This window comes from Dromaius novaehollandiae, chromosome 3, assembly GCF_036370855.1.
Source record: "Dromaius novaehollandiae isolate bDroNov1 chromosome 3, bDroNov1.hap1, whole genome shotgun sequence".
NCBI classification, from domain to species: domain Eukaryota; kingdom Metazoa; phylum Chordata; class Aves; order Casuariiformes; family Dromaiidae; genus Dromaius; species Dromaius novaehollandiae.
Window position 1 is genome coordinate 101009907 of NC_088100.1, and position 20875 is coordinate 101030781.

A 20875-nucleotide genomic window follows, 5' to 3' on the forward strand; every position below is an offset into this window, starting at 1 on the left:
CTTCCAAACATGTCACTGGCAGCAGCAGTCTTTGAGATCAGGAGAATAAGAGAGAATCTTGCACCATCTTATCCCATTCAGCAGCTGTTTTCCTCTTCATTCAGCACTCATCACTGCCAAAAGGCATAAGGCATCCTCAATAAGGGGATCCAGGGATCCTACAGGCCGCAACTCAGCAAAATACACAAACAAATAAATTCTTGACTTAAAAACAAAAAGGTCACATCCTTTCCTTTCTGACATGAGCATCGGAAAATTCTATTGAAATGGGTCATCTCAGCACAGAGTCCCTACCCGACCTTTACTCAATAGCTGATACACTAAACACAGCTTTTGCTGCTTACACAGGCCAGAGTTGTGGTCAGCACCATGTCAGCCAACACACGCTCTAGACTAGTGATAACATTTGCAGCAAATGCTGCTGTGTTTAGCTTTGCTCTCTCTAACACGGGCTCCCAGGCAATATCTTTATCCTACTAGTTTTCTCCTACTGTTTTAAAGCAGGGTATACTACAAATGATACCTACTACTCTGATCTTAAAAAAGAGAACAAAAAGCTCAGCTAAAGCACTATGAATTGTCTTGGAGACTAGAGCAAGAAGGTAAGTACTACAGTACTTGACTAGGCATTTCATTGCTCAAGTAAGAGACATAGACCTCTTGAAGCAAATCTGTTTAGCTTGCATATTAGAGCTCAGAGGAAAAAACAGGGTAAGTCCATTGTAGAAACATGCAGTTATTTGCCAGTAGTCATAAATAATCCATAAGCTTTCTGCTCAGTCTTGTATTTCCTTCTCATCCATCAAACATGCAAATCATATTTCATGGATTACTTTTCTCTGCAACCAGTTTTAAGAAAGTTTTTAAGCTTTAGGGCTGTAATCACCCAAAAAGGAACACAAAAGGCACACATGGATATTGTTCCAAAATTCATTTGTGTGTCAGTCAAAGTCAGCTCTTAGATTACACTGAACATGTATGGGATTTTAAATAAAATCTTTTTAATAGCATTAGGAAAATGGTTCCCATGTCTCTATCCATAAAACCTTTCTGTAAGGGAGGCATGTAGATCCCACTCCTAATTCATTTCTGCCTGAAGCACTACAAACATGATGCCATAATTTAATAATCTACTGAAAGCAAAGCAAAGCAAAAAATTAGAATAATTTGGTTCCCATCATTTTAGTGTAATCTCTACACTATAAGGCCAGTGTGTATAATAAGCTTGAGGTTCAAATGATAGTAATCTGACACTGTCTGTCTGGTGGCAACTGGATCCAGAACAAGCAATTTAATGGGGTCAAAGCAGTGCCTCCAGCAGTTCTGAGGATCCACAGAAGCAAGTTTCCATTCTGCCTTTGAATCATGAATAACACATACTGTTTCCTAAAAGAGACACAGAATCCCTCAGAAAACCATATCACCTCCTAATTGCAAAATCTAAAAAGAGAACTATACTGGAGGAGGGGAAAAAAATCAATAGTATACAAAGCAAAAAGCAAGTAAAATCATGGTGCCAAGTTTGTTTCCATACCTCCTCACCACCACTACTTAGCCTCCTGAAGCTGCAGAATATAACATAGCACTCTTACTAAAATACGCCTGTGCTACCAGTGGTCCTGCAAGCTCCAATATTCTCTGGGAAAATAGAATGTGTATTTTCCAGTTACAAAAGCTCAGGCTCCTATATACTGAGCCAAATGAAATTCTGCATTAGCAATTGGCATCACACAAGACAGTGGAGCCAGAGACGGTTCAGCAATATTTACTGTGAAAAATTCTTGGGAGGGAGAATATTGTCAAAAGATAAATTTTCAGCAAAAATTTTTTAGTGAGATGTTAAATGTGGTCAGCACCTGAATCACATTGCTCCCATTCATATCCATACACCTACACAGGTGATCTCTTGCTTGGGAAAAAACAAATAAATATGAGAAGAGCAGTGCTAAGAAGCCTAATCTCACCATAGCTCTTTAAGGCTGTGTACACTTAGCTGAAGAAAAGTTCCTGCATAATGAAGAGGCAGATGCTACAGACAGTTTTTACTTGGTGGTCTCCCTGCTTCTGCAGCTATCCAGCCCTTTCACATGTGCAGGGACTTGGCTCAGGAACATTTCCTTTCTGCTTTCCCTGCTTTTATTCCAATTCACTCATTCCACACTCATTCCAAGTGTCTCTAGGCCTCTTTTTTTGCAGAGCTGCAACTGAGTTTCCTTCTTCCCCTCACTTTGCACTTTCTCTATGTTCTCCACAAGTCTTTCTCTCCCACACTGCTACCTAATCTTCTGAACTTCTTTCTCCTATTCAGGGAAATGCTATGAGAGGGAGAACATAGTTCTCATAGTTTGATCTGCTCAGACTCCCAGTTCAAGCATTCTACAGCACCCCTTTTCTGATGACAGTAAGAAAACACAGACAGGTATGCTAAACTGACAGTGAGAATACTTAAATTGGAAAAATATCATTTATAATACAGCAAGACAAAGGGGAAACACATCGAGAAACCTGCATGAGGTTGCAAGACCTCCTGAAACAGATCTGAGTTATACTATGCTACGAAGAGACCAAACAGGAATAATTACATGCTTATAGAATGTCAGTGAGGCTATATATGCTGCAGGGAGGATAATTAGAAGAGAATGTCAGTCATAAAGTGCTTTATCACAGGGTAATGGTTCCTGCTGCTAGAAGAATACAATCCTCAAAAATAAATGTAGTCAAAATTATGCATTTAGTTTCAGTACAGGAGATGTTGATCTCAAGGCAGCAATCAATTTTTACGATGTTACCTCTGATATATTAAATGATTCATAAAACAAGAATATTTTCTATGAGAAGGATTTATCTAGCAATCACACAGTTGACATTAGTATTACTAAATTTAAGTATACTCTTTTTTAAATCAGCCAAATAGAAACCCTTTAAAGTACAGCCCCCTTGACAAATAATCAGGGCAAAGCTGGGTTTCTGAGTGAGCATAGCAAGAGTTCAGCTGGCTCTGAGCTGTTTTATCCCATAGGAATACCAAGAGCAGCACCTTAGAGGTAATTGCTGTGAATGTGATTCTAGGTAGGCATGAGGATCTAGAAAATCTACCCTCACATCCAGTCTTCCACAATTTTCCAGGCTATTACCTTGTAGGAAGTAGTGCAGACAATAGCAGCAATGTGTAAAATAGAGCAGCTGATGAGAAGGACCTGACATGCACACCGCACACGTTTCAGGGGAGGCTGGTTGACCAGACTGGCTCTAGTCTGGTCCTATTGACTGAATAGCAGCTGGGACACATTACGTGTGCTGCTTAAGTGCATCTTACAGTCTAGCAGGAAGTCCTGCTTCATCTAAAAATGAATCCAGTCTGTGAACTCCAAGACTGCTCAGTGATGCAAACCAAAGGACAGCAGGAAAAAATGAGTGATTCACTTCAAAAGCACATTTCTGATCTAGAGCTTCTGAGCTGAGTGTATCTGGAGGAAGGTTCCCTCTTCGTTCTATATATTTCAGTTTCTATTCTTCAATATAACAAAGACCTGCTGTTTGCAACCTTTGTGGATTCAGGGAACTGTAAGCAACTCACTGGAGCTGCAGATCCCAGTTTAGTAAATCAGAACCTACCACCAAAAGATTTGCTTTTCTTAGGCTGAGTCTTGGCTGAGCAGTCATGGCACACAGCATGGTCCTGGTTTCCCATTCAGTCTGGAGACTCAGCCAGACCCTGCTGCAGGAAAACTTCTCAGTGAAAACTGGATTCAGGAGCAAACTGGGAGATGACACTTTGGCTCTGCATTCTAGATACAGCCTTAGCTAAAACACAATCAACAGATTTTACAACACATCTACTGTCCTGACACAGATTCTTGGATATTCAGATGAATCAAAAAAGTAAAGTACTGCTACTTGATGGCACTACCTTGAGAATTATTAGTAGTGATCCTCTATATGGAAGAATTACTGTTATTCTTGTTTCTTTGTCTTCTGAACAGCATGGGTCCAATGCATTCTGTCAAACAGAATTGCTTCAGCATGCACCTATAGGTCAGTTTCCATTCTGTTGAGGGTGCAGTTCTAACAGTTTATACTTTCATTAGGAAGTAACAACCCAGAATTTGTGAGCTTCTGAAATTTTATTAACTATGACAGCTGCTACCAGAATTCAAAGGTTCATGTGAAACTCTGCTTTCATCTGTTCATGTTCCTTACATCTTGAGGCTTCAGAGAGAAGTGGGAAAACCTGATCACATACTAAGAAGCGAACAAACTGACAAGTTTTTAAAGCCAAGCTCATGATTTTTGAACAGTTGGCTTTGGCAATCCTACATCTTCAGGATTATCATCTTCTCCAGAGAACCATTAGAGAGGATACAGGGCAATATCATTGGTGGGAAAGGGTAAATTAAGCCCAAGCATAGCTGCATGAAATGTTCTGAAATGTGACCAATAATAACTAAGATCACAAATGTAAGTGACTAATGAGTGGGCGCTAGACCAAGTAAGCAAAAGACTCTGATACTCAAGTCAAGCCACCTGGTGTAAATTGCCCTGTATGTTTCCAAAACAATTATATTTTAGTTGTTAATACTGTGGCTTTCCTTTGTTTCTTTGAGAAACAGGCTTTTTTCAGCCTGACTCTATACTGCTATCTAACATACCATAGAAAATGCATAAAGCATTTGCAGAAGGTTTTTTTTGGGGGGGAGGGAGCGGGGGGAGGTGATATAGAACTTGCCTTATTCAGGGAAGTTTGTTAGGAAATTAAGGATGTGGTTGTCTCTGGAATCCAGTCTGTGGATTTGCATACAAAAAGGCTGGCAAGAAGAAATGAAACATGAGGACGATGCATCATTGTCCCAGTAGCTACAACAAATCTGAGAAAAATAAACTTTTGCTGGGGACTGTTGTAGGTTTGGGAGGTATACACTTACAGCCTAAGGAGGCAGATGGAAGAGATGAAGGAAGACTTTGGCAGCAGTGTAAAAAACAAAACCTAGCAGATATATTTTACCTTTGGATGTCCAGAGATACTGCTCGCTTTAACTGGGAACCTATTCCACTACCTGTAGACTGCTTAAAGGAAAACCTCAGGAAGAATAAGGTACTGCCATCTCGCGATTTCCCTTCTGGTTGTAGAGGACAAAGGATGTCATGACAGAAAACCCATAGACAGAAACTTCGACCTACGGTCATCCCTATCAAAGTCAAAGGGGCAAAGGATCCAAGTCATAATGGTTATAAGCCATAAAAATAAGGCCTGAAGATTTCAATTATTTTCTTAAAAGTAGAATACACAAAGCTTCTAGGTAATTATTAAATAAATATTTTCAGTATCTCTAAGTCTGTTGAAGAGAAATCTCTTAGTTGACAACAGCAGTCTAAATTTTTATTTCAGTGTCATCTGTACTATATTCAGTACACAAGGGCAATAGAGCGCCAATAAATTTAGGTACACTTTTTAGAAGCAACCACTGCCTTGGATGATTATTCTGCACAGACAATTTATTTCTTTCACTTGAGAAAATATTTCAAATACAACATGTTTACAATGTCAGTCTCTTACATTAATAGAGCTTATGCTTGGTGATCATCTTCTAGTTTGGGGGTTTGTATATATTATATATGTATATATTTATACACAGACACATGAAACAAACATTAAACAAATCCAATCTATCCCTATTAAAAATGAGTTCTGCATAAACAAACATGAGTGCACACAGCAATTTCATGTTCTAAATCCACCCACACAGTTGTTCTCAGCAATTCAAGAACAGAGCTGCATGGGCAGATTCTCAGAGTTTGAATTACAGACATCTGTGCTGAAATAATGATCAGCATATGAAGATTTTGTTCATTAAGTAACAGAATAAGGTCTCATTTTGTTTTATCCTCAAAAATAAAATATACAAAAATTGAAGGAAAAAAAACACAGAATAACCTCAAGGTACTCTGCTTCTTTCATTCAGTCCCAGAAATCTACTTACCTTGAAGCATAACCTTAATGCTATTTTACAAACAAGCCATGATAAACACAAACTTGCATGCATTAAATCAGTTGCCTTTAAAATACAGGGAAAAAAAACTGAATACATTAGACTATAGTGTGGGTCTTAGGGCAGCATTGTCTCTAGCTGCTGCCAATACCACCCTGCAGATGAAGGTATAAAAGGCCTATCAGATAGGCAGAAGGGGCATAGAATGCTCTATCCTCATGATATTGCCCCCATTTGACCTAATGTCTAAAAGTCAGAGCTCAGCTCAAAGTCTTTTCCTTCCAGGACATTTCGTTTATATTAACTGTACACATTTTTATGGTCCACAGAGATGCCCAGTTCTTCTTTGAAGCCTGCCAGAGTGAGTGGCCTCATTTTGCCCCAGTAAGTTTTACAGTAAGTTTTACAGTCTAATTACCCAAAATATCAGAAAGTCTGATAAGCAAAGGAGTCTTTGGCAAAAGTCTAGAGACTAAAGCAAAAGGCAGAGCAAGAGCCTGAAGTAAAAGAAAGCTTCTTCCTTTAAAGGAAAGACTTTACCTAATTCTGATTTTTTTTTTTAAACTTTCCTTGTCATGGACTGTCCCCATGCTCTTGTGTTATGAGAACAAGAGCATTCATTCGTTACTCTCATTTTAATCGCATCATCCTCTTATGCGCCTCTTTTGCAAAGTAAATTGCCAATCTTTTTAATTTTCTGAGCTAAAACAGAGACAGAGACCAGACTTCATTTCAACAGCTTACAGCAGCAAAGTGTCACAGTTTACTTTTAAGCATAATGATTTAGATTAACTACGTGAAAAGGGGGATAAATTGGTACATGTTTTTCACAGCCTCCTCAGTGCATCTGGACAGGAACCTTTCCTTTCTCCGGCTTTCAGTCAATATCTGTGACATTTCAAGAACACCCATGGAGGAAGAACTAGTTACACAATGGCATTATCTCCATGTATGACCTGCCCAGAAACCTGTGCTGCTGTGGGATTGTAAAATCTATTAATCTTGGAACAAAACATAGAAGAGCAAGGCATAAGATGACCTTAGTAAAAGCTTGCCAGGCACAACTATTTCATCTAGTAAATGCTGAACTAGCTGGATGCAGGGAGCTATAGTGTATCTGCGGGCAGACTACGGCCAAGGAAGATTCCAGAATAGTTATAATATATGCCAGCTCCCAAGGATTTCAGTTGACTTTCAATAGCACTGCAACTGTCCAAATATAGCCTAGATACACAGCGTTCCATTCTAAAATATGTATTCCCTATCTTTAGGGTCTTTTGCTCCATCACAGGCAGATTTTCAACCAAACATATATTCTAGTTTAGTTTTATTTGAAATAAGTAGAATCCTGAATGGCAGCCTCCTTTCTTCTGTAAATTATGCAACACATATTCCAGTTCATTTAGTATTTCCTAGTCTTGTGAAATCCTTGAAGCCCTCAGTTATTGCTGTAACATTTACAAAATATTTTCCTAAGTTTCCTAATTACTGTGCAACCTATCATCTCAGGTTGTCTTTTTTAATACAGAGTGAGAAACATCTACTTCAAGTATCACATATGGAACACCTATCTGGTTCTTTTGTTGACAGGAAAGCAGAGACAGGGCTTGTGGAACTGAAGTCTCAATGAAAAAACTTCTCTAGCTCACAGTGCAACAGGCACAGATAAGAATAGTAGTACCAAAGACCTACACTTACTTCTGGTTCATATTCCTGTTCTTACAAGTAAAGGGAAGTACAGGGCTCACAGAGGCATTCCTTATTACTGAACAACTGTTATTCTGCATAGGACATGTCTGTTCATAAGGAGGTAAATTGAGGAAGACTCAATGCTCCATTTACTTGCCATCAAACTCAAGTTCTACAAAATTAAGTGGAAGGTGTTACAGGGTTAAGTACAGGAATCATATGGTTTTTTTATATAGGCATTTTACTTTGTAAAATATCTTCCACAGACAGATCTACCCCCAGTTTATGAACAAAGTATATTTTAAGTTTTAACTGAGTGCATGGCCACAGCAATTTTTATAGCATGCATATCCACAAAACTGCATGTACGACTCCTAACATGATTTTGTAACTGTGGTCCAGGACACTAATAATGAAACATTATCAATAAATCACCTTTTCTTAATAAGGCCTCAGTATATTTAATCTTAACCAACAGCATGCAACTCTCAGTGTGAACTCCTGTTAAGAATTTGCACCATCAGACTGAGATAATAGCTGTATGCTTTAGTTGGCTAACAAGGAGATATCTATTGGCAACAATCTATGGCCCACAGCACATGCAGAAGTCAAATTACCAGAAAATGTCTGTAGTTTCAAGGCTTCTCAGGACCTTGAATGCCCCAAAGCTTGGCAAAACCTCTACATTATGCCTTCAGTGTTAAGGCTGCTGGACTTTTCAGGAAGATTACATTCAAAGCAAAAAAAACCCTACCTTATCACATTCACCTACTTCATGGTGCCAAATTTATTATGGAAGGCTCAAAACAAATAACCTTATAGATTTCAGATGTATTAAAAAGGTTGTTGGAGTGAAAGAAATTGTTTTATAGAAAAACAGACAAAGTTGCAGAAAACAAGTTAGCTTTCATTCTTATTTTCCGTAAGAAAGTAAAGATTTCAAAACAAACTGTCAGGCTTGTCTTGAAAATCTGAATAACCTAAATTAAGTAGTGAAATGCTAACATATCAGATATCTGTAATTACCACAGTACTTATGGCAAGGCAACAACCGTCTAAGTGCCACAACAGAGCACTCACAAGGGGAGACTACAACTGTGTCAGAGCAGAGGAAGCAAAATGTGAAGAACACAGAATTATATAGCTGAACCCTATTTTAACCATGCGGACTCGCAAACGCACCAGCAATAGCGCAGACCCGGCAGAAAGCTTTACAGGAGCTCGCACAAACGACAACACTCAGCACCTACACAGGAGCTTCTTTTCGCCGAACCGCCTTCTCGGGCTCTGGTATTTGGGGTCACGACGGCCCCCTGGAGCCCGAGGGGATCCCCGCATGACCGCCGCCTAACCCTCCGACCGCCGAGCCCCACCCCTAACCGCCGAGCCCCACCCCTAACCACCGCCCACCCGCGCGCCACGGCAACCGCCCTCCCGCCAGCAGGAGGCGGGGCTTCACCTCCTCCCTGCGCTGATTGGTTGATCACCCCCGCCCGTCACCACCTACCGCAGGCCTACATCTCGCTACGGCGACAGTTCCACGAGTAGTGATGCGCAGACGTACTATATCTTAGTCTGATGGGCAGCTGCCATGGTGCCTGATTGAAAACGTCCGTCAGTGTTACTTTGAGACCAGCACTACACAAAACCCGCCCTCCCCATGGGTTTGGTAAAGACTCGTGTTGTTCTAGGGCTTTTTGTTTTTATCCGGTTCCCTTTGAAGGCTTCCCGTGTTCACTATTTTCAGGCATTCGTGGGGGAAGACTATGAGTCTTCGGGCCCTTGCGCGTTATGGTGTCGCAAGAAGCCGGCTTGGGGTCCTTCTGCGTCAGGCGTCGCAGTCGGGTGCTGGTGGGCCGTTAGGTGCGCGCGTGCCGGCGGCGGCCACCATGTATTACAAGTTCAACGGCTTTACGCAGAGGCTGGTCGGGGCCGCGGCGTCCGCTGCCTACAACCCCCAGGTAACGGGGCCGCTGCCGGAGCCGCCTTGGGTGCCGGCGCGACGGTGACCTTCGCTGTCCTCTCCCGTGCGGGGCGCGACTCGCCGAGCCCCTCCGCCGAGAGCGGCCCTGGCCGCGGGGGGGGGGGGGGGGGGGGAGGCAACAGGTCGCGGCGGAGAAGGGACGGCTGGGTCCCGAGCTCGGCGCGGTTCTGGCGGGCGGAGAGGGCCGCGGGGGGGGGGGGGGGGGGGTGGGGTCGGGCGATTCCGTGCTCCGGGCCGCGAGAGCGCTTGGTTTCTGCTCTGGCGACTCTCGCAGGACTCCCCTATAGGGGCTTCGGGATTTGGTGATTTTTTTTTTTCTTTCCTTTTCCGTCCTGGGGGAGAAATCCTCCCCGGCTACCCGTGCGCGTCCGGACTGCGCTTGGTAAATAGCAACCCTTACTGTTCCCCTCCTCGGAGGGGAGCCTGCGTCCTCCCGGGGCCGGGCTCCCGGCGGCCGCGGATTGCAGCAGTGCTGTTGGCCTATTGCGTGACCTTGGGCAAGATGAGACGCTTTGCTCTCCTGTGCGTTTCGTGGGTCAGGTTTGGAATGCATTGAGTGTTACAACTAGGAGATGGCACACTGTCATCAGGTAGTTTTGTATTGCTTCTGAGCTACAACAGCGTCCAGTGTTGCTTGTAAAATAGAAACTATGACAAACTGGAACAGCGCTGCACCTGGTTCCAAACCCCTTTGTCTGTTGGCAGAAAAACTAACTACTGAAAGTATAGCTGTGAGAGCACTTATATGTAGAAGCTTTTTAAAGCAAAACAGCAAAAAAAACAGCCTTTCTCATGCAGAATGCTTACTTGCTTACTAAATGCATACAAATTAAAGGTTACATTCAATAGGCTTATACATTGCATATGTTAAAGTTACAATATTTTGTCAGTTCTGTTTCTGAGGGGGAACAGATCCTGATTACATCAGTCCCTTTAAAAGATTTAAAAATTGCATATTGGTAAAAGAAAATTGCAGTCTTTTTTTTTTTTTTTTTTTTTTTTTGGTGCATCAATATAAATTCTTAAGTCCTCCAGGGAGATTTGTAATGTGAGTCTGTCAAGGGACAAATGCAGCATGTTTGTTATAGTGTTTAAGTTTCTGAATAAACTTTGATGAAAAACTTAAGTTATTACAGTAATAAGAAAATAAGGCATTCTGTTCTGCCGGTTAAAGATGGGGAAAGTGATTTAAAAAGAGTCAAGCTTCCAAAGAGCTACCTGCACAAAGCAGATATTTCTGATGTGATTTCACATTTAAAAATAAAAGATATATGTACATACTCAAATGAAATCAGTCAAAACATTTGAGAGTAGTGCTGCCCCTCAGAGGGACCTAGGCAGGACCCGGGGCGGTTGGCAGACAGCAAGCTGGACGTGCCAGCCAGCACCATGCCCTGGCACCAAAGTAGGCCAGCAGTGTCCTGGGCTGTGTCAACAGGAGCATAATCAGTAGATCGAGGAAAGTGATTATACCCTTTGAAATGTGGTCTAGCGAGTACTGAATAGAGTATTGTGTCCAGTTTTGTATCCCCCAATGCAAGAAAGATACTAATAAACTGGACCAAGTTCAACAGAGGCCACCAAAATGGCTGGGCGGCTGCTGGAGCACTTGCTCTGTAGGGAGCCTGGAGGAGAGTTGGCTTCAAGGGGAGCCTGGAGGAGAGTTGGCTTCAAGGGGGAATCTAACAGCAGCATCCTAGTGGCTGTGAGGAGGTTATTGAGAAGATGCAGCCAGGCTATGCACAGCAGTGTGTGGTGGGAAAACAAGAGACAACAGGCATAAATTGAAACAAGCTTGATTCAGACTGGATATAAGGAAAAACCCTCTCACCCTGAGGAGAGCCAGGCAGTGGAGCAGGTGCCCAAAGGGTTTGTGCAGTCTTTGTTCTTGGAGATTTCAAAGATGGGATGAGATGAAACCCTGAGCAACCTGGGATCTGACCTCAATGTTTACCCTACTTTGAGCCAGAAGTTGGACTAGAGACCTCCTGGGGTCCTTTGCATCCTGACTTATCCTATGGTCTTAAATAAATACTGATACACCAATGACTTTCTGATATGGGTATTTCTGTCCCAAGGTCTGGTGCTCTCTTTCCCCCATCAGTCTTTGGAAGACTTACTAGATAGCTATTGTGTATACTGGGATGTGGTCAGGGGGAAAGAAGTGGAGTAAGTGCTTTCTAGTCTGGAAGTAGGTCTGTTCATTAAGAGTATATTCTGACAGGCAGCTGTGCCAACAAAATATTCTTACCGCTTTTGCAGGGTTTTGAGCACTTTTTATCTGCTGAAAGTTGTGTTTCAAGAAGAATTGTTAACTGACACTTCATTTGTGCAGATGAAAGCAAAGGGTAGAGTTACTGTTATTCTGGAGCTGGGGAGGGGATGTGCCTCAAGCCCAAGCAGTAAATTATCTCTTGGCTGGAAAGGCATAGTCTAAAATGTTATGTATGAGTTTTGAGATTAATTTTCTGTAAATAATACATCATTTTTAGGATCCTAAGAGAAAAGCCCCAAAACAGGAATACGGAAAGCTCTGATAACTTGGAGTAAAGTTGTCTTAAAAAGAGCAGTCTTGGCCTCTGAAGTGCGAGCTTCAACTGTGGGAATCAAGTGTGCTATGCAACAGAATAGCGGCATTAAAAAAATGCCTTCAATCCCTTTGTGCAATGCTAGTAATCCTTCTAGCTTTTTGGTAGAACCTTTTTTTTCTTTTTCTTTTTCTTTTTCTTTTTTTTTTTTTTTTAAGTTTGACTCTATTTCCAGGTGACACATTCAGAACCATCAGTCTGACAGAATAGTTTGCAATAAATAGAGATTAAAATATGCAAAGAATCATGTAAGTAAGTAAATGTTAAGTTCAAAACTTGTAAGTAAAGTTTTTCCTATTGATTTCCTTGCTGTATTTAATAAAGAAAGTCATAGCCCAGTGTTTAAAACAGTTTGCTTTTTATGCTATTGTGTATCTTAATGTTTCTGGAAAATGAAGATGCTTTCTTCAATTCAAATTCTGCTTGGTCAGCTATACAGTATAATAATTCGTCCTGTTCCATACTGTCACATTCTGATACTTTCCAGCAGAGTATTGTTCTGATGCAGAGTATTGTTCTGATGCAGATTATTGATGCAAGTTTATTGTGGCCTTGTAAAACATCAGTGAAAATGCATTTCAGAAATTCTTTTGCTGACAGTAACATTACTAACAGTGCATACTAACAAAAAAATCTTAGTTCAAAATCTTTTAATTTTTCATCTTAGGATTCTTAAAATACTTAATTTTGCATTTCTTGAAATTTTGTGAAGTAGTTTGAACAACTTAGCCTGTTTGAATAAATGGGAACTTTCTCAGGCGAGGAGTCAAATAGATTAAAAATTACTACTGACATTTAGGAGGGAAATGACTGCCATAGCCCTTACAAATACAATGAAAACTTTTATTCACTCAAAGAATTGGCTTATGTTTAAAGCGCAGATAGTGGGACCAGTTTCAAGTACCATCAGATGAGACAGACTGTACAAACTTTTTTCCCCTAGTTCTTCAAGGCTGACCACAGTCCTAGGAGAAATTTAGTCATAGTAGGGTAATTTCACTTAATACAAGTTATTTCACTTGTAGCTAGTAAAAACCCCACAAATCACAGATCTTCTGCTTTGCATTTTTAGCTGGTGTGAGTTGCGTAGAGTTTGTTGGGAAGCTATAATGATTAACTTTTCATAATGTAGATTATACTTCAAATACACAAAGCCATTTTTATCTCCGTGTGTCATCCTAGTGCAAACAAAGTGTCTAAGTGATCCCATCTAAAAGCATCGTGTTAGTGATGACATATATTTAACCTCATACAATGACTTATGTTCTGCTGCGAAGAACCTGCTATTTAGGTGATAAGTGTTTAGGTTTAGTATGTCCATGTCCATGTTCAGTAGGTTCAGTGCATGTTCTGAAATAATAGTTCGACTCAACTTCCTTTCCTTTTTCCCCTTTTCAGTCCTCGCCTCACTTCTTTCCAGTTTCTCGAATCTCTGATTCAGTTTGAGCAATTCTCCTAACATTTGAAAGCTAAAGCATGGTGCTATCTCCATTAAATTATGCTCCAAATTTTTGACTGCTTTGTGCTGTCAGGAAAATGTGAATGTAGCTCAGGAGTGCATGCTAGCAAGGCATATTGTTCTAATTTTGAACATTTTGGCCAACCAATGGATGGACTGTGTCCTAAGACCTTCAGACCGCTGCAAGGAAGGGGAGGAAGAAAAAAAAAAAAGACTTTACAGAGGGGTGGGCAGAAAGTTAAATAAAATGTTAGTGATGTTTGAGTGTTTTGCTTCTTTGTTTTCTTGGATTGACTCCATGTCCTGATCTTTCATTAAGGATTTCAGCATTAAGAAAGTCATTACCATAGCATGCTGATGAAATCCGCTGATGTTGACTGGTCTGCATGACTAGATCTGTTATACTTTGTCCAAGAATTGGAACAAATTCTTATTAACATGATTAGGAAAAGATTAACACCTTGTTATCAATAGAGGAATTGTCAATGTGAAATATCTTGTCACGTAAGCATAGGTCGAAGGTGTAGAGATACAGAGCAGAGGAAGCTGAGTGCAGAGAGAGATGCTAATGTTATTAAATAAGCCTGCAGTTTTAGTGGAGTTAAACACCATTAAATGTAGCAAATAAGTGACAATAAGTATCGCTTAAGCTGTCTTAATGATATACTCAAAAATGATCTGTGTTGAAATTCTTATTTCTCTACAGCCACAGTACGTTTGGCAAGCAGTAGGGTATGAGATAAGGGCCTTAACCGCTTTGTCTCAATCCACACACTTGTGTACTCAAGTACACAAATGAGAGTAACCACATGATTACTCTAATTTAGCTGAGCTTGGTTGAAGTTGACCACAAGATTCATGGACAAGACCAAAGTAGAATTTTATATTTGGGTGAGAGATCTTGATTAAAGCAGTGTCCGCATTAGAAAACTGAGCTTCCTTCTCCAGCTTGTATTTTATCGTATTTTTTTTTCTGAAGCCAATGAGGCAATATCAGTGACATTTTTTTCCATCTGCTGTGTGATGTTAACTGGCTCTATGCTGTTATGGAAGGCAATTTATAATGGTATATTGATGATTGTGTGAGTTTTCTGAAAGGGTTCAATTTAACTCCGTGATTTAGTCAGTCACTTGAGTCAAATTTGAATCTCCTGTTAGTTGTGTTGAAACAATAGAAGGGAAACCCAAAAGATATTCCTGTTTGGGTACATTAAAGCCTTAAAAGGTATACCATGACTTGCAGTTGTTAGCATGGCTGATTCCACTATTTTAACAATAATCCATAGAGTGCGTTTTGCCTCTAACTATAGAAGCAGGAGTCTTTGAGCCAATAACAAATGGTAGCAGTTGCCTCAATCACACCTTTATCCCCCCGCCCCGTCTGTGAGTTTAAGACAGATGTAAGAGGTGTTTGTATCATGTAGGTGATGTAGGTTTGCAGCCTACCTCAATTACCAATATTTGAAGTTTTTATACAATAGCAGTAGTGCCTGAAACAAAGTAGACGTGATAGTTATTCACGGTAAGTAGGAACTAGAATGATCTACTAAATGTTGAAGTGATCTGAAAGACAGCTCCTGCAAAAGTTAGGCCCTCAGGAAGGTGAAAGTGAGATTCAGAAATGGAAATTCACACAAAGATGAAAGATGCAAATTGCTGAGGTACTGACAATCAAGAGGGCAGGAAAGGTTGTGTGGGGGGGGGGGAAATCACAAGCACACTTAGTAAAAGTGTCTGTTCTGTAGTTCTTTCTATCTGACCAGCCTTTTAAAGCCAAATCATTAGATTCGTATAAAGTACTTTTAAGTTCTCATTAGTCTAAATGAGTCCAAAAGTCCAAAGTCTAAAATTATTATCTTAAAACATTTTTGAACCAGCTGCTACTTATCCTTGGATCTATAGGCACTAACTACTCCTGGCTTAGCAGTAGCTTCGTAGATGCTTCGTTCTTACTGTTTGTGACTAGAACTGCTTAGTCTTAAGTAACTCAGTGCTTGCCTTCTGTCCAAGCCTGTTCAGTAGGATGGTACTAGTTAGTCCAGTTCAGGAATACTTGGATTCACTGTGTCACAGAAGGCAGTTTTGGCCACTTTCTGTCAAAACATAACCAAGAAGGTCACAAGAGATTATAATATTCATTCAGGCACTAGAAAAGTGAGAAATGGGACCCACATCTTCAGGAAAGAGTCCTGATGACCATCCCTAGGCTATTTGGGGGTGCAGAAAAAACTAATCTTTCTGTTGAAGATAGCTATTGTCACAAAGAATTTATAGAGGTATGGAGAAAGCATGTCTGAGCTATGGCAGCATGAGAGGAGCAAAAGACTGCAAGTCCACTTCCCACTCTGAATACTGTACTTTGAAGTACAAAATGCATTAACTAGCCCTTTGAGAGGAAGCTAGAATTTTAGTGTAGCCCTAATTTGATCTATGGAGAGCAATTGCTGCTTCTGTTTGAATGAAAGATTGTTGCATTAACTTACTTGTATGTTGCTTTTCATTTCTATGGCAAGTTAGAAGAAAGAAATCATACAGTGTTTCAAGAGCCATAACTTAAAACATCACTGCCATGTGCTAAGGCATAACTGTTAACTCTAGCTATAATAATAAATGCAAGGAGGCCACCTCATGGCTGCTGAGGGAAGTTGTAACTTTGTTCATTTAAAATCTTAACCATAAAATTGGATTAATTTTGGCGAAAGTAGAGAACAACCATCTGAACTAAAAGGAAATTAAATGCTGCTCAGAGGGAATACATGAGGGGTGGAAAGTTGCAGTAGCATGTGAGTTACAGGCTGTAGTTGTACCTGCAGAAAATGTTCACCCCTTCAGGGCTTCTGGGGTGTCCTTGAGCACGACATACTACTTTATTATGAAACAGCATACGGTCCTAGCAATTTTTTGCTCAGCACATAGATCCCAACTGTTCAAGGCATAGACCGCTGCTTGCAGTATTCAGGAGGAAGAGTTAATTAAAGTCTCTTCGCTGTTTGACCTAAGCAGCAAGACATCCCTGCTCCGAACACCACTGCTCAGATGGAGCCTAGGTCCAACCACATGCAGAAACAAGCAGCAGCTTGGACCAAGTACCAGCACAGGAAAACTTACAGGGAAAAAAAAAATTAATTATTGCAGGTATGATGACTAGAAACATATGTCATGAATAAATCAGAAAGGAAGCTTCTAAAGTGCTTCTTTTCTCCTCAAAACCTTTCCTGACCCAAAACTGTAGCTGAGAAATAAGTGGGCCTACAATACATCCTTAGTTGGTTGCTTTTTTTTTTCTTTAAATCACGGGTCTTCATGCCAGATAATTACTTTGTAATGTATCCTGTAATGACTGGCAGCATGTCTGCCTAACATGACAATTGGTAATTTTGCAAGTGTTATATACCTTGATATTTTAATCTTTATTTATGCAGGGACTCAAACCAATAGTATCCACTGAATCCCCAGCTTTGATTTTTGGGACAACAACTAAACTTGCTTCAGATTTACCAGCAGCTGGTTCTTTCTTGGGTAAAAACAAGGTGCCAGACCTACAGAAACTTTTTCAGGTAACGACAACTTTGAGAGTAACTTAAAGAAAACTGGAGAGAGTGGGCCATATTTTGCCCTATTTTAATGTGGCTAACTAATTTGTCAGTCTACAGTATCTACAATTTTTAAAGTCTACTTAAGAAAGCATCATGTACAATATAACCTGGATCAGTCTCCAGTGACCTTGTAATGGGTATAAATATAGAAAGTGAAAAGTCTAGTATCTTTTTCTTTTTCCTGACTTCAAAAGATGCCTCTTGTATCCTTTGACTATTGGAAGCACTTTTCCTCCGAGAATCCAAGCATGTGGATCTTGAAGATCTGGAGGAGCAAAGCAGAGATTATTACTACTTTGTATTTTGTAACTGAAACATTACTGAAGCTGTGTATAATGTATTGGAAGAAGAATACAGTAAGGTCTTCAAAGCTGGGTTGTTAGCTGTGCAGTTTATAAGCATATTGGGACTTCTGAAAACAAATTAGTTGAGCTTTTTTTTTAAATATCAAGAATGTGCTTTATATAATGTGCCCTTTTTTCTTTTACATGCCACTTGCATTTGGAATGTGTCAGTCTGAATTGGTGAATAATCTTTTATACATACCTTTTCACATTCTTTTGTTGGTGACATTCTTCCAGTCCAGGTCCTCTTTAAAAATTATATTTCAAGATGTATTCTTTGTGCCTGCACATAACAGCTTTTGCTAATAAAATTAACTTGCCTTTACATTCGTCTTGCTGAATGAAAAACACTTAATACATTAGGCTGTAGATAGCCCATTAGTCAGCAGATTTCCCTCATGGAATTCTCCTAGTTTTAGCTGAGGTAGCTTGTTCATGGTGGTCTCTGCATGAGTATTCACTTTTTTTTTTGTTTTTAAACTCTTCCCACAGAAAGCAGATGGACTGCCAGTACACCTGAAACGGGGAGTTCCAGATAAGCTGCTTTATCGGACCACTATGGCTCTAACAATAGGCGGGACTATCTACTGTCTAGTAGCCCTGTACATGGCCTCACAACCAAGAAACCAAAAGTAAATGAACCATAACTAATGGGACTAATGGCATTTCTCTGAAGGACCTCCTGCATGTCTCTCTCTTCACTTGCTTTTTAATCCTGTGATCATATAGGAGGTGTGTTTTTCAGATCAAATGTGTTTGAGAAAGTATTTTTAAATTGGTTGCCTTATGTATTCTGGAAATCATATAAACAAAGACTTAAAGCCATCATTTTAACATATGGTTGTAGCCTTGCATTTGTTGTTGTGCAGGAGTGTATAAACAGTTGGAGAAAGCTTGCTTTTCTTCCTTATCCCTTAACAGTGTGTGGAGGAAGGTAAGACAGGAGAAATACTTTTGGGGCGATATTCCATGCCCCTCGGTGGGGAGATGCTATCAGTTTCAAAAACTGTAAAGCATATCACTTAGTTACTACTAGACACCAAGAATCTCTTCCTGTCATACACAGTTCATTTAACGTAAGCAGGTGGCAATGGAACTTTTCCAAATGCTGGTATATCATTAAGTAGGAGAAAGGGTTTTCTCCTTGGAACATTCAAACTGGGTTTATTCTATAATGTAAACACCAATGTATTCAGCAGAATGCAGCAGTACTGTAGCATCAGTTATACCAGTTTTTGGACTATTACTTGTCAAACTCTCTTGTATTGTGCAATAAAGCTAACTACACGAATAATAAAAGTGGCAAGTCTTCAAAGTTTCGTACTGTTTCAGCTGGCCCAGTAGTGAAATACATTAGTATGCTTTAAGTTCAACTTGCAGATCTCAAACTAGACAATTGATTGAACTGCCTCACTGCAGTCTTTTTGAGATGGTAACCCTTTTGAAACCTTATCTCAGAATTCATGGAATGCTTAACTATAAGATGTTTTTGTGAAACAAGTCACTACATTTCATAGCTTAGCTGCATATATATATATATATATATATATATGTATGTTTGTTTACTTTGCTGGGTGGGGAAAAGGGTGGAAGTTAATAAAACGCTTCAATTAATTCTCTTTCCCCTGTAAAATCAGAACCTTGGACTACAGCTAGTCTTTCACACAAGCCTTTATACAAGCATCTTCTAATGTGATAGGTATTCCCCTAGTTTATGAGCAGAGGGTATTCACTCCTGGTCACTCCGCCACTAAATCTAAATAAGCACGGTTTTGACGGAGGCCAGTGAAACCAATCTCTTCCAGAACCATGAAGAAACCGCTTTCTTCATAAATAGGCAAGCCAGTTGATAAAGGAACCTAAAATTTCTATTTATTTGTTCTTTTACTAAAAACATTATTATTTGTTTCCCAGTTAGGTTGTACTGAAGCCTTATTACTATGCCATAGGAAAAAAAAATAGCTGCTTGTACTCCGATCTCAGGTTTTGGTCAGTGTTGCTATTTCAGGAATGGAGAGATTAAGTCACTGGATAAGAAATTTGTAAGGACAGCAAGGCTCAGAGAATAGCAAAGGATTAATGAAGTTCTACAGGAACTGACAGCTATATAGTCTCTACTGGTAAACTATATTATCCTCAGTAGCCCATGCTTCCAGAAATCTAATATTCTTGTGCTGTAGACTGCAGTATCTTTTTTTTTTTTAAAAAAGTTATTGTCTATGTCTTCCCTGCATTACTGTATATTAAGCACCACCTACAAACGTCTTCTAATAAAGGATACTTTGCACACAAACTTGACAGGTAACTTTTCATGAGAATGAGTTTTGCTTAGAGAATTTATGTTTGAGCTTTTTTTAAAAAATAACTTTTTAAAGTTCATATAGAGAATAACAACTTTCTAGTTGTTGTTAAGGCAGATGTGGGTTGAGTAACTAAACTGTTATCTCATAGCTTATTAAGAAGTGGAAATACTCTTCCACATACTTGTGGCAAGAAAAAAATAAGGCACATATCACTCGGGTCCAGCTTTCTTATGAAGCAAATGGCTCATCCAGAGTATTGGGTGTATATATTGCCATAGAGATCATGCCGTAGAGAACTGTATTCCTGCTGCCCTAGTCTAGCTTTTTCCAGCTATTTGCTGAGCAGCAGCTTAAAGAAAAACAAAAACACACTCATGGTAAAAGGAAAAAAAAATAGCATCAGATCTTGCAAATAACCAGATATAAGATAGCCCACATTTGCTTTATTGTCTCAGCATATGGGTTTTGGAGAACTTTTCACTTTGCCCTTCTCAAGCAATCTGACCCAGTTGAAGCAGGACGAGAATGCTGCCTCAGCTCGTCAGATTCACAGCCATGCTTCAGTCTGAAGTTAAAGAACAAAGAGGTGTTGCGTGTCTGCAGCCATGGGGATGGGCTCCAGTCTTGAGAGAAAGAGCAAATTGTGTATTTCTATATTCCCACAGCAAAGTGCACTGAAGAACAAGGTGACTTGCAAGCTGCAGCCCAGAGTGTTAGGATGTGGAGGCAAAAATCTTGCCCCTTTTCTCAATTATTTTGAAATCGCAATAAAGAAGTTTCAGCATGATTGAAGCTTTTTTTTTTCTTCCTAGAAAAAAAACTCTTTTAGTCTATTTTAAAATATTCCTGATGCCAGAGATCTCTAGGACAATTCAAGAGGATTTAAGTGTTTTGAATTATTGTCTGTCATAGAGAGAACTAACTC

The 20875-nt window shown here is 40.0% G+C and overlaps 1 protein-coding gene and 2 long non-coding RNA genes across 10 annotated transcripts in view; 1 reads left to right on the forward strand and 2 right to left on the reverse strand.

Moving 5' to 3' along the window:
* Window positions 1-9067, reverse strand: part of LOC112997329 (uncharacterized) — a 20694-nt gene extending 11627 nt beyond the window's left edge. For 7 of the 8 annotated variants that reach the window (XR_010388554.1, XR_003262664.2, XR_010388548.1 and 4 more), the window contains exon 1: window positions 8859-9067. This is a non-coding gene — a long non-coding RNA (uncharacterized LOC112997329). The remainder of the gene's footprint in view (window positions 1-8858) is intronic. The other variant, XR_010388552.1, reaches the window with a different exon arrangement.
* A 184-nt stretch (window positions 9068-9251) lies between these two features.
* Window positions 9252-19940, forward strand: LOC112997328 (cytochrome c oxidase subunit 7A-related protein, mitochondrial). The gene is made up of 3 exons (XM_026123303.2): window positions 9252-9637; window positions 17130-17264; window positions 18140-19940. The coding sequence occupies exons 1-3, from the start codon at window positions 9443-9445 to the stop codon at window positions 18281-18283; spliced, it is 474 nt and encodes a 157-aa protein (XP_025979088.2). The 5' UTR covers window positions 9252-9442; the 3' UTR covers window positions 18284-19940.
* LOC135327926 (uncharacterized) overlaps window positions 17264-20875 on the reverse strand; it is a 90330-nt gene continuing 86718 nt past the window's right edge. The window contains exon 4 of the long non-coding RNA XR_010388555.1: window positions 17264-17568. This is a non-coding gene — a long non-coding RNA (uncharacterized LOC135327926). The remainder of the gene's footprint in view (window positions 17569-20875) is intronic.

Coding starts and splice junctions, on each gene's coding strand:
- LOC112997328 (XM_026123303.2), top strand. CDS start 9,443: ATGAGTCTTCGGGCCCTTGCGCGTTATGGTGTCGCAAGAAGCCGGCTT. Junction 9,638..17,129: donor CCGCTGCCTACAACCCCCAG/GTAACGGGGCCG, acceptor TTATTTATGCAG/GGACTCAAACCAATAGTATC. Junction 17,265..18,139: donor ACCTACAGAAACTTTTTCAG/GTAACGACAACT, acceptor CTCTTCCCACAG/AAAGCAGATGGACTGCCAGT.